General features: G+C 45.8%; 1 protein-coding gene across 3 annotated transcripts in view; it reads right to left on the bottom strand.

Moving 5' to 3' along the window:
• Positions 1–12,761, bottom strand: part of KIF13B (kinesin family member 13B) — a 518,118-nt gene that overhangs the window by 222,352 nt on the left and 283,005 nt on the right. For all 3 annotated transcript variants that reach the window (XM_082248971.1, XM_082248973.1, XM_082248972.1), the window contains 2 exons: positions 9,435–9,645; positions 1,521–1,683 (listed from right to left, as the gene is read on the bottom strand). In XM_082248971.1, the coding sequence (XP_082105097.1) occupies positions 1,521–1,683; positions 9,435–9,645 (374 nt within the window). The remainder of the gene's footprint in view (positions 1–1,520; positions 1,684–9,434; positions 9,646–12,761) is intronic.

Genomic DNA, 12,761 nt, shown 5'->3' with positions numbered 1-12,761 from the left:
ACGCCTGCATATGTAGACGGGATACAAACCACACCTGTGAGATAATGCCGTGAATGTTAGAGCGAGAGCTTCAATTCTAGCACTAGACCTCCTCTGTAACTCTAAAAGGGTAACCTGTAACATTTTTTAAAGCATAGCCTACAGAGATTTTTAGGTAATGAAGTTTGGCGCCATTCCACCAGTGTGCTCAACTTTAAAGTGTGACATGATAGGTATCGATTTACTCGACGCAACATCATCTGTCTTATACAAAAAAAAAATTGGGATAACTTTAGTGTTTTTCTTTTTTTTTTTTTAAACCATGTTTGAAAATTGTTGCGCAAAATACTATGTGACATAAAAATTTTATTCCCTAGGGCCTCTGCTAAAAATATATATATAAATAATGTTTGGGGGTTCTGAGTAATTTTCTAGCCATAAAATTATAATTTTTAACGTAGAAAAGGAGTGCCAGAATAGGCCTGGGCTGGAAGTGGTAAAAGACTAAGAATAGCTGCTGGTCTAGCCTGGACATGTGTAACTATGTATATACCTGGCTGATGTCCCTGGAAGCTGGAAATCACTGACACTGCTACCATAGTGATCTCCACTAGCTCCACTGGTCCTGTGCTGAGCGGCTACCCTGCTGCACTGTGAACACAGGAGATCGGCTACTCAGCACAGGCACCATTCAGAGAATACTTTGTTTTCTGGATGAATGTAAAGCGTCTTCTGATTGGACATGGTGGAGAGGCGCAGTGGTGATGTCACGCTCTCCACCTTGTCCGATCAGAGGATGTTTTGCATTCAATCAATTCTCTTGAGACAGGTATACATTTATTATTGAATTGGAACAGAAGCCGCCTACAAACAATCAGGTTTTATTTTGTATTCTACAAACACTGAAACAAAGAGTGTCGATTTCAAAGGCAAGCAGTCACTTCCAGCGCTATGGGGTCCTCTGTGGTGGAAAGCAGCAAGGACAATGTCAATTCCAAAACTGGGTAGATGCAGCCCTCCTCAGATGGGGTAATGCAAAAAATTACTACAAAAAAAAAAAAAAGGGGGGGGGGGGGGCACACACACCTAGTACATTACTGAAAGACATTTATTAGAATTGATAATAATGGGTACTTACAAAGTGCCAACTGTCAATTATCCCTAAAACCGCACGATGCTAAGCAGTGTGGACACATATATGCTGTTCACACCAAGGCGTGTAAACTGACGTGTTTCGGGGGCGCACTCCGTTCGTCAGAGCTAGGCTAGCCGGAAGGTGTGCCTCTGAAACGTGTCAACTTTACACCCATTGATGTGAACAGCATATAGGTGTACGCAATTCTTAGCATCATGTGGTTTACTAGCTAATTGACAGTTGCCACTTTGTAAGTATCCATTATTATCAATTCTAATCAATGTATTTTCGGTAAGGCACTAGGAGTGTTGATTGGCTGCTCCACTTTTGCTCCACTTGCTGTAAATCAACCCCCAACAAGTGTCTGGTGTAATGCAGAGCAGGTTTCACACCAGGAGAGGCTCACCTTCCTGTTGGCATTGAGGCTGGAGGCCGGAATCTGCAGGGTGACTTTGTACTCCGTCCTCTTGTCCATCTCATCAGAAATGTAATTGGCCTCCTGGACGTACAGATTGGCCTTGGCGATTTGTTCCCTGAGCTTGATGAAACTGTGATGCAGCATCACTTCCCTGTAATAAAACACATTACACAACAATAATAAAAGGCCAGGTATGAAGATTCACTTCAACCACTTGTAGACCCCCCATGTACTTTTACTGCGCTGGATAATGCTCATGTACGTGATCCAGCATTGCCCAGTACAGGGTGTGCACGCCACCCCATTCGTGCCCTGATTCGGTACAGCACAAGTCGGTCAGCAGATCCCAGCCAATGATTTATGGCTGGGACCTGCTGATTGGCTTAGCCATCTACAGTACAGAGCCCTGTATTTGCTAACACCACGAGGCTCTGTACTCAGGGAAGAGATGTGGCTGTTTTTTTTTTCCAGGGAGAAAAAAACAACTACATCTCTTAGTAAAAGCAGAACACATTACATATTGTTAGGCACAGTTAACTCTTTGATTGCCCCTAGACATTAACCCCTTCCCAGCCTACCATTAGTTCAGTGACACTATACAGTAATATCACTGATCACTGTATTAAGGTCTATGGCGATGTGTCACGGTTCTCGCTGTGCCATACAGACGGCCAGGCGTGCCCTCCGTTAAATACCTACTATGGGGATTTGTACCTGGGTACTTTGATGTTCTGGGTCGGTTATCCTGCCTCTGAGCCATGCTTCAGCTCATATGGATCCAGTCTTGTTTATTTGGCATTGCCTGCAGCACTAGGGGGCTGGACCTTACCTGAGAATGCTCCTGTCTCTCATTCTCCACCTAATTGCTCATTTAAGCAAGGTATAAAACACTGCCTCTCCCTGAGAGCAGGGTCAGTTCATTGTTCCTGGTTGACAGATTTAGTTCCTGTGTTCTTGTCTCTTGAGCTTGTTTTCCAGACTGACTCCGGCTTCTGACCTTGCCTCCGCTCCATGTTTTGCCTGATTTGTGGCATCCTTTGACTATGGTTATTCCTGGACTATCCTTCCGTTTGTATTCCTGCTGGTACTGCTAATTGGAGCACTTTTTCTGCCAAGCCCCCATGCACAGATTCACAGCCCTGGTGGCTTCATTACGTGCCATTGCCAGGTTTGCTGTGTCTCCCAGCACAGTCTCAAGAGCATGGAGGAGATTCCAGGAGATGGGCAGTTACTCTAGGAGAGCTGGACAGGGCCGTAGAAGGTCCTTAACCCATCAGCAGGAGCGGTATCTGCTCCTTTGTGCAAGGAGGGACAGGATGAGCACTGCCAGAGCCCTACAAAATGACCTCCAGCAGGCCACTGGTGTGAATGTCTCTGACCAAACAATCAGAAACAGACTTCATGAGGGTGGCCTGAACATCCTCTAGTGGGCCCTGTGCTCACTACCCAGCACTTTAGAGCTTAATTTGCATTTGCCATTGAACACCAGAATTGGAAGGTCCACCATTGGCACCCTGTGCTTTTCACAGATGAGAGCAGGTTCACCCTGAGCACATGTGACAGACGTGAACGGGTCTGGAGAAGCCGTGGAGAACGATATGCTGCCTGTAACATGGTTCAGCATGACCGGTTTGATGGTGGGTCAATAACGGTCTGGGGAGGCATATCCATGGAGGGGCGCACAGACCTCTACAGGCTAGACAATAGACTGGGGAACATTTTTATATTTTTGTTTTTTAAATAAAGAACTTGACAAACACTGCCTGTCATTTTTTGCACTACACTTTTTTTTGGTGAATGAGTAGGGGTACTATGTACCCTTACTCATTCACATGGGGGGGGGGGGGGCTGGGGTCCAGAATACGATAAGCCTCCTGCCTGCAGACCCCACCCCCACAACCACCGGCCAGGGTTGTAGGGAAGAGGAACTTTTCCTCAACAAGGATGCGGTAGCCACCTGCTCCTTAACAACCAGGTTGTTTACTGGTTGTTATGGATGCAGGCGGCTGCTGGTTATTTAGATATCGCATGCCGGGACCACTAATTCACCTCACACTTTTTTTGTGAATTGACATTTACTCCTGTTTTATGCAGTTTTTACTGAGCGTTGCTGCCTTATGCATAAAGCAATAGTGAACTGACCTTTTTTAGGATCGTATGAGGTATTTGGGAAAACACCTAAATACCGCATGCGATCTGGTTCTGCGAATGGAGCCCTTAGTTACAGAGTTTGCTCCTGTAGCATTTATATTACACCTTATTCCAATTGCACTTCAAGTACAAAAACCATTTACTAATGGACTTGATAAATGCTGCCAGAGCCTGTATACTGATCATGTGGGAATAGACCTTCCCACCTACAGTAGCTCACTGGTTTGCGGGAATCATACTATGCAGCACAGTGGTTAAGTGGTTAGCACTTCCGCCTAGCAGCACTAGGGTTGTCGGTTTGAATCCCAACCACAGTACTATCTGCCTGGAGTTTGCATGTTTTCCCTGTGCCTGTGTGGGTTTCCTCCGTGTACTCCTGTTTCCTCCTACACTCCAAAGACATGCTGGTAGGTTGTCTCCTCTCTAAATTGGCTCTAGTATGTATGTGAGTTAGGAACCTTAGATTGTAAGTTACTTGCGGACAGGGACACACCTCATTTACTCCCCACTACTCTATCTCTAAACTAATGGTCAGTCCAACATTCCAAAGTCTTGGTAGGCATACATGGAGTACACCCTGCCCGTTCAACCATACGTTTTTATGAAAGGCATTGCTGTAATGCCCCAGCCCACCTCACTCTTTTCTTACTACGTTATACAATACAGGCATTAGGAAGTACACCCGTTGATCCTGTGAGGTGCTCCTCATATTCTTGCAGCGGCCGATTAGAGAAAACTAAAAAAGTAAGTAAAAGTAAGCTGGCCCTCTCCTGAAAATGCTGGTTGCCTGGATATGTCTGGCTTTAATACTTTTACTTCCACAGACCTGCAACAAGCATGCTGTAAATCAGCGTCAAAAAAGTTTCAAAATTCCTTATTTCCATATTTGTTCTGGGTCAAAGTCTGAAAAAAGCACTGAAGCCCATACATCGGCATGACAGTACCCAAACTTTTCTCATTATAAAGTCGCTTTAAAGCGGAGTTCCGCCCCCCCCCCACAAAAATTAAAAGTCACTAGCTACACATACTGTACACATACTGTAGCTGCTGATTTTTAATATTAGGACACTTACCTGTCCTGGAGTCCAGCACCACAGCCGATGTTTCCATTGCCGGCCAGGGAACCCGGCAGTGAAGCCTTGTGGCTTCACGGGTGGCTCCCTAGTGCGCATGCGCGAAGCGCGCTCCACTTTCAGATTGGCTCAGCGGCGGAGGGTAGGAGGAGGGGGGTCCTCACTTCGCTGCGGCACCGTTCCCGGAAGTGGGGAAGGGTACCTGTCAAGAACAGGTACCCGTTCCCCCGCTCCCCCCTGAAAGTTGCCAAATGTGGCACCGGAGGGGGGACAGTTGTGTGGAATTCCGCTTTAAGGCGGGGGGCAGCTGCGGCCCTTCAGCTGTTGTGGAATTACATGTTCCATGAGGCATGGAAAGACTGACAGTTGCTTCCAGCAGCAGAGGCATGATGGGAAGACTGACGGTCACTCCTAGTAGCAGCAGAGACATGATGGGAAGACTGACAATTGCTCCCAGCAGCAGAGGCATGGTGGGAAGACTGGTAGTTGCTCCCAGCAGCAGAGGCATGATGGGAAGACTGACAGTTACTCTCAGCAGCAGAGGCATGATGGGAGGACTGACAGTTACTCCCAGCAGTAGCAGAAGCATGATGGGAAGACAGACAGATACTCGCAACAGCAGCAGAGGCATGATGGAAAGACTGACAGTTACTCCCAGCAGCAGCAGAGGCATGATGGGAAGACTGACAATTGCTCCCAGCAGCAGAGGCATGGTGGGAAGACTGGTAGTTGCTCCCAGCAGCAGAGGCATGATGGGAAGACTGACAGTTACTCTCAGCAGCAGAGGCATGATGGGAGGACAGACAGTTACTCCCAGCAGTAGCAGAAGCATGATGGGAAGACAGACAGATACTCGCAACAGCAGCAGAGGCATGATGGAAAGACTGACAGTTACTCCCAGCAGCAGCAGAGGCATGATGGGAAGACTGACAGTTACTCGCAGCAGAGGCATGATGGGAGGACTGACAGTTACTCCCAGCAGTAGCAGAAGCATGATGGGAAGACAGACAGATACTTGCAGCAGCAGCAGAGGCATGATGGGAAGACTGACAGTTGCTCCCAGCAGCAGAGGCATGATGGGAAGACTGACAGTTACCCCCAGCAGTAGCAGAAGCATGATGGGAAGACAGACAGATACTTGCAGCAGCAGCAGAGGCATGATGGGAAGACTGACAGTTGCTCCCAGCAGCAGAGGCATAATGGGAGGACTGACAGTTACCCCCAGCAGTAGCAGAGGCATGAAGGGAGGACTGACAGTTACTCGCAGCAGAGGCATGATGGGAAGACTGACAGTTACTCGCAGCAGTAGCAGAGGCATGATGGGAAGACTGACAGTTACTCCCAGCAGTAGCAGAGGCATGATGGGAAGACTGACAGTTGCTCCCAGCAGCAGAGGCATGATGGGAAGACTGACAGTTACCCCCAGCAGTAGCAGAAGCATGATGGGAAGACAGACAGATACTTGCAGCAGCAGCAGAGGCATGATGGGAAGACTGACAGTTGCTCCCAGCAGCAGAGGCATAATGGGAGGACTGACAGTTACCCCCAGCAGTAGCAGAGGCATGAAGGGAGGACTGACAGTTACTCGCAGCAGAGGCATGATGGGAAGACTGACAGTTACTCGTAGCAGTAGCAGAGGCATGATGGGAAGACTGACAGTTACTCCCAGCAGTAGCAGAGGCATGATGGGAAGACTGACAGTTACTCCCAGCAGCAGTAGAGGCATAAATGGGACTTGCAGTTCTGCAACAACTGGAAGGCTGCAGCTGCCACCCCTGCTTTAAGGTAAACTAGGGGACTTTTTTACTTTAACACAGTTGGTGTTTTGCAGAAAACCTTAGCAGTTCACTTGTATCCCAGAATTGTTCCTTGAAGTGAATGTAAACCCTCAAAAATGATTTTCTTGTATTTGCTTCCTTTTGGTCTTCTAAATATTGAAAATGTTTTGTTGTGTTGGTTTATCTTTGCCTTTGTTTTTTTTCACCTTTTGGCGTGGTACTTTTGTACGTTGCAGGATACCTCTGTTCAATTTAATGCTCATGTATAATGTGCAAATGCTAATTTTATAAAAGGAAATATTTTGTTGTATCTGTTCAATAAGTGCAAAAAAGTTGATCCTGCCAAAAAGTGTGTGGCCAATTGCTTCCTGTGCTATCTGCCTTGGCTGTTATAAATTACATTTTTCTCAGTGATCTATGAAGACTACAGATACCCTCCACAATATGTGTTATGGAGAAGAGAAAGGGGAGGTGTTCTGTAGTCCTGTCCTAGGGTGATTTGTCAACCTGAGTCTGAAAGTGTGTTACTGGCAGGACCATTAGGTAAAAATAAAGAGAAACTCCTTGAAAAAAATAAACATATGCAGCCACCACGTCTAAGGTGCACTATATGACATTTCTGTTTTGGGGTTTGAAATCACTTTAACACTATTGTAAATGCATTGTTTTTCTCTATCAGTGCATGTCAATCCATCTGCTCAAGCTGACTGAAAACGAAGCCACCTTTATATATCTCAATAATCAGATCTCATTAGAAATCCTGTCCATACTCCCCGATACACATATAGCGGAAGCAGCAACAAACTAATAAGTGGAACATACGTGTAGCACCACCTCCTGGAGTAATTGAGAATCACAGTATCTCACAAAAGTAAGTACACCCCTCACATTTGCGCAATTATTTTATTCTATCTTTTCATGTGACAACACTGAAGAAATGACACTTTGCTACAATGTAAAGTAGTGAGTGTACAGCTTGTATAACAGTGTAAATTTGCTGTCCCCTCAAAATATCTCAACACACAGCCATTAATGTCTAAACCGCTGGCAGCAAGCGAGTACACCCCTAAGTGTAAATGTCCAGATTGGGGCCAAAGTGTCAATATTTTGTGTGGCCGCCATTATTTTCCAGCACTGCCTTAACCCTCTTGGGCATGGAGTTCACCAGAGTTTCACAGGTTGCCACTGGAGTCCTCTTCCACTCCTCCATGATGACATCACAGAGCTGGTGGATGTTAGAGGCCTTGCACTCCTCCATCCTTCCGTTTGAGGATGCCCCACAGATGCTCAATAGGGTTTAGGTCTGGAGACATGCTTGGCAAGTCCATCACCTTTACCCTCAGCTTCTTTAGCAAGGCAGTGGTCATCTTGGAGGTGTGTTTGGGGTCGTTATGTTGGAATACTGCCCTGCGGCCCAGCCTCCGAAGTGAGGGGATCATGCTCTGCGTCAGTATGTCACAGTACATGTTGGCTTTCATGGTTCCCTCAAAGGAACTGTAGTTCCCCTGTGGCAGCAGCACTCATGCAGCACCAGACTATGACACTCCCACCACCATGTTTGACTGTAGGCAAGACACACTTGTCTTTGTACTCCTCACCTGGTTGCCACCACACACGCTTGACACCATCTGAACCAAATGAGTTTATCTTGGTCTCATCAGACCACAGGACATGGTTCCAGTAATCCATGCCCTTAGTCTTATGCCCCATACACACGTGCAGATTATCTGCAGACTATTGTCTGCAAACTTACCTTTTCTATGTAGTGCAGGGGCCTGCCGGATTGCATACAAATTGAAAGTGTTTAGGTTTGACCTCATATTATATGGTTTTGGTAAGTCTGCAGACAAAAGTCTGCACATAATCTGCACGTGTGTATGGGGCATTAGTCTGCTTGTCTTCAGCAAATTGTTTGCGGGCTTTCTTGTGCATCATCTTTAGAAGAGGCTTCCTTCTGGGATGACAGCCATGCAGGCCAATTTGATGCAGTGTGTGGTAACCACCCCCTCCCCCCACCCCTGCAGAAATGCTGGCAGAACTCATACGTCCATTTCCCAAAGACAACCTCTGGATATGACACTGAGCACGTGCACTCAACTTCTTTGGTCAACCATGGGGAGGCCTGTGCTGAGTGGAGCCTGTCCTGTTAAACTGATGTATGGTCTTGGCCACCGTGCTGCAGCTCAGTTTCAGGGTCTTGGCAATCTCCTTATAGCCTAGGCCATCTTTATGTAGAGCAACAATTATTTTTTTTCAGATCCTCAGAGGGTTCTTTGCCATGAGGTCCCATGTTGAACTTCCGGTGACCAGTATGAGAGAGTGAGAGCGATAACACCAAATGTAACACACCTGCTCCCCATTCACACCTGAGACCTTGTAACACTAACGAGTCACATGACACCGGGGAGGGAAAATGGCTAATTGGGCCGAATTTGGACATTGTCACTTAGGGGTGTACTCACTTTTGTTGCCAGCGGTTTAGACATTAATGGCTGTGTGTTAAGTTATTTTGAGGGGACAGCAAATTTACACTGTTATACAAGCTGTACAATCACTACTTTACATTGTAGCAAAGTGTCATTTCTTCAGTGTTGTCACATGAAAAGATAGAATAAAATATTCACAAAAATGTGAGGGGTGTACTCACTTTTGTGAGATATTGTATGTTCTTTGTATTTTTTCTTTATGTCATTTTAATAAATTAATTCTGCTTGGTTTAAAAATACATAAAAAAAAGACTGTATAGGGAAGTGTAAAGATAATAAGAAGCCATATTTAAATATTCTATGGACAGATATATACATGGAAATCATGATGCAAATACACATTCCTATACTGAAAAACAAGAGTTTCCATTACTCCGGATAGGAAACTTCTCTTTTTGTAAAGTATCGTCTCACCTCTCTTCCGTCCACTGTTTGATGCGCTGCTGGGCATTGGGGGAGCCAAATGAGAACCTGTCCATACTCCGATAGTGCTGCTTTTCTGGGGAAAGCCTCCTGCGCAGTTGCTCAAGCTCGTGTTCGTACATCAGCCTCTGGCGTTCCAGCGCAGTGCGCTTTTCCTCTTCGTGCTGCTGCTCCAGGCTCTGCAGAATGGACTGCATGGGGTCTGTAGGGACAGCATCAAATGACAGCTCAGAATAATCAATCTAGTGATAATTAAGTCATTCTTTCACATAAGAAACCCTGTATTTTACCATTTAATGGGCAGCACACTGGCTAAGTGGTTAGAACTTCAGCCTGGCAGCGCTAGGGTTGTCGGTTCGAATCCCAACCACCACACTACCTGCATGGGGTTTGCATGTGCTCCCTGTGCCTGCATGGGTTTTCTCTGTGTACTCCAGTTTCCTCCCACACTCCAAAGACATACTGGTAGGTTAATTGGCTCCTCTCTAAATTGGCCCTAGTATGTGTATGTTTGAATGTGGGTTAGGGACCTTGGATTGTAAGCTCCTTGAGGGCAGGGATGATGTGAATGTACAATATACACTCACTGGCCACTTTATTAGGTACCATAAGGTACAGAACCAGTCAGTTGTTCCTTGATATGGAACTGACTGGTTCAAAATTGAGAAAGGAGTGCGGCAAGCATGTATATTGTCACTAGGGATGCACCGATCTGACTTTTTTGGACCCGATACCGAAATCTGGTGTTGTGAAATCGCCGATACCGGAACTGATCCGGAGCTACACACAAAGCAAGCGGCTGCAGTACAGAGCAAAGCCGCTGCTTCATGTGTACGGCTCCTCCATTCACAGGCAAAGTGCATCTGATATCACTCTGCCTGGGAGCCGGACCTATACAGGAAGTAGCGGCTCCCATCCCATACTACTACTGCACCTAGTTAGGGATGGCTGAGCCGTTACCAAGCAAAAACCGGATCGGCCAGTGGATCAGTCAATGTTACCGATGCCCCGATCCATCTAAAATGGCCATATCGGAGCCGATATCCGATCCAAATATCGGCTCAGTGCATCCCTAATTGTCACCCTACTTATTTAACCTATATGCAGAGCACATCATGCGAAATGCCAGGATCGACGAATAACAAGGCGGAAATTAAGAACATGGGGAGAAATATCAGCAACCTGAGATATGCAGACGATACCACACTAATGGCAGAAGAGTCTCTTAATGAAGGTGGACGAGGAGAGTGCAAAAGCTAGCCTGAAGTTGAACATTAGGAAAACTAAGATCATGGCAACCGGTTCCATCACTCCTTGGCAAATAGAAGGAGAAGACATGGAAACCGTGACAGATTTAATCTTCCTAGGTTTCAAGATCATGGCAGACGGTGACTGTAGCCACGCTTGCTTCATGAGAGGAAAGCAATGGCAAACCTAGACAATATTATAAAAAGCAGAGACATCGCCCTACCGACAAAGTGTCGTATCGTCAAAGCTATGGTATTCCCAGTAGTAACCTATGGCTGTGAAAGCTGGACCCTAAGGAAGGTTGAATGCTGAAGAATTGATGCTTTTGAACTATGGTGTTGGAAAAGACTCCTGAAAGTCCCTTTGAATGGCAAGAAGATCAAACTAGTCAACCTTGAAGGAAATCAAAATATATTCACCGAAAGGACAGATCCTGAAGCTGAAACTCAAATACTTTGGCCACCTAAATGGGAAGTGAGGACTCATTGGAAAAGACCCTGATGCTGGGAAACACGGAAGGAAAAAGGAGACGACGATGATAGAAAACAAGATGGATAGATACAGTAGCATCATCGAAACAATGATTCCCACCTAAATGGGAAGTGAGGACTTATTGAAAAAGACTCTGATGCTGGGAAACATGGAAGGAAAAACAAGAAAAACTACAGAGACTGGTTGATGTCAGATCATGGGCAGACTGGTTCGAGATGATAGAAAGGCAACAGTAACTCAGATAACTCGTTACAACCAAGGTATGCAGAATTCCATCTCTGAATGAACAACACATCAAACTTGAAGCAGAAGACCACACCGGGTGCCACTCCTGTCAGCGAAGAACAGGAAGGCTGAACGCCGAAGAATTGATGCTTTTGAACTATGGTGTTGGAGAAGACTCTTGAAAGTCCTTTGGATGGCAAGATGATCAAACTAGTCAATCTTGAAGGAAATCAACCCTGAATATTTACTGGAAAGAAAGATCCTGAAGCTGAAAATCAAATACTTTGGCCACCTAAATGGGAAGTGGGGACTTATTGGAAAAGACCCCGATGCTGGGAAACATGGAAGGAAAAAGGAGAAGACGACGACAGAAAACAAGGAGGACAGATACAGTAGCATCATCGAAACAATGAACATGAAGTTAAGAAATCTTCGGGAGGCAGAGGACGACAGAAAAGCCTGGCGTGCTATGGTTCATGAGGTCATGAAGAGTCGGACACAACTAAATGATTGAACAACAAAGGTACAGAATCCTTACTGGGGAAAGAAGATACTGGTTGATGTCAGAGGAGAATGGGCAGACTGGTTTGAGATGATAGAAAGGCAACAGTAACTCAAATAACCACTTGTTACACCCAAGGTACACAGAATACCATCTCTGAACACACAACACATCTAAGTTTGAAGAAGAAGACCACATCGGGTGCCACTCCTGTCAGCTAAGAAGAGGAAGGCTGAATGCCGAAGAATTGAAACTTTTAAACTATGGTGATGAAGAAGACTCTTGAAAGTCCCTTGGATGGCAAGAAGATCAAACCAGTCAATCCTGAAGGAAATAACTCTGAATAGTCACTGGAAGGACAGATCCTGGAGCTGAAACTTGAATACTTTGGCAACCTAATGGGAAGAGAGGACTTATTGGAAAAGACCATGATGCTGGGAAACCTGGAAGGAAAAAGGAGAAGACGACGACAAAACAGGATGGATAGATACAGTAGCATCATCGAAACAATGAACACGAAGTTAAAGTGGAGTTCCACCCATTTTTGATAAATTGGATTACATAGATCTATGTAATCCCCTTTAAAACGACTTTTACCAATGGAAAGTTTTTTTTTTTGCCAATACCTGATTTTCTGCTTTATTTATCCTCTTCTCACTTCCGGGTCTGGTCGGCGATTATGTCATTCGGCGATTCGCAGTGTGTGCTGGGATGGCATGAAATCTCGCATTATTACACAGGAGATGAGCTGCACTGTGTGCTCTGCCCAGCTTCTGCCCCGCCTCCTCTCAGTGAGCTGTAAGTATGTAGTGTATTCAGGCCGTGCTCTGCCCCTCCTCCTCTCAGTGAGC

Source organism: Pelophylax lessonae (genome assembly GCF_965119305.1).
Source record: "Pelophylax lessonae genome assembly, chromosome: 3".
NCBI lineage: Eukaryota > Metazoa > Chordata > Amphibia > Anura > Ranidae > Pelophylax > Pelophylax lessonae.
This window is presented reverse-complemented; position numbering and strand designations above follow the sequence as displayed.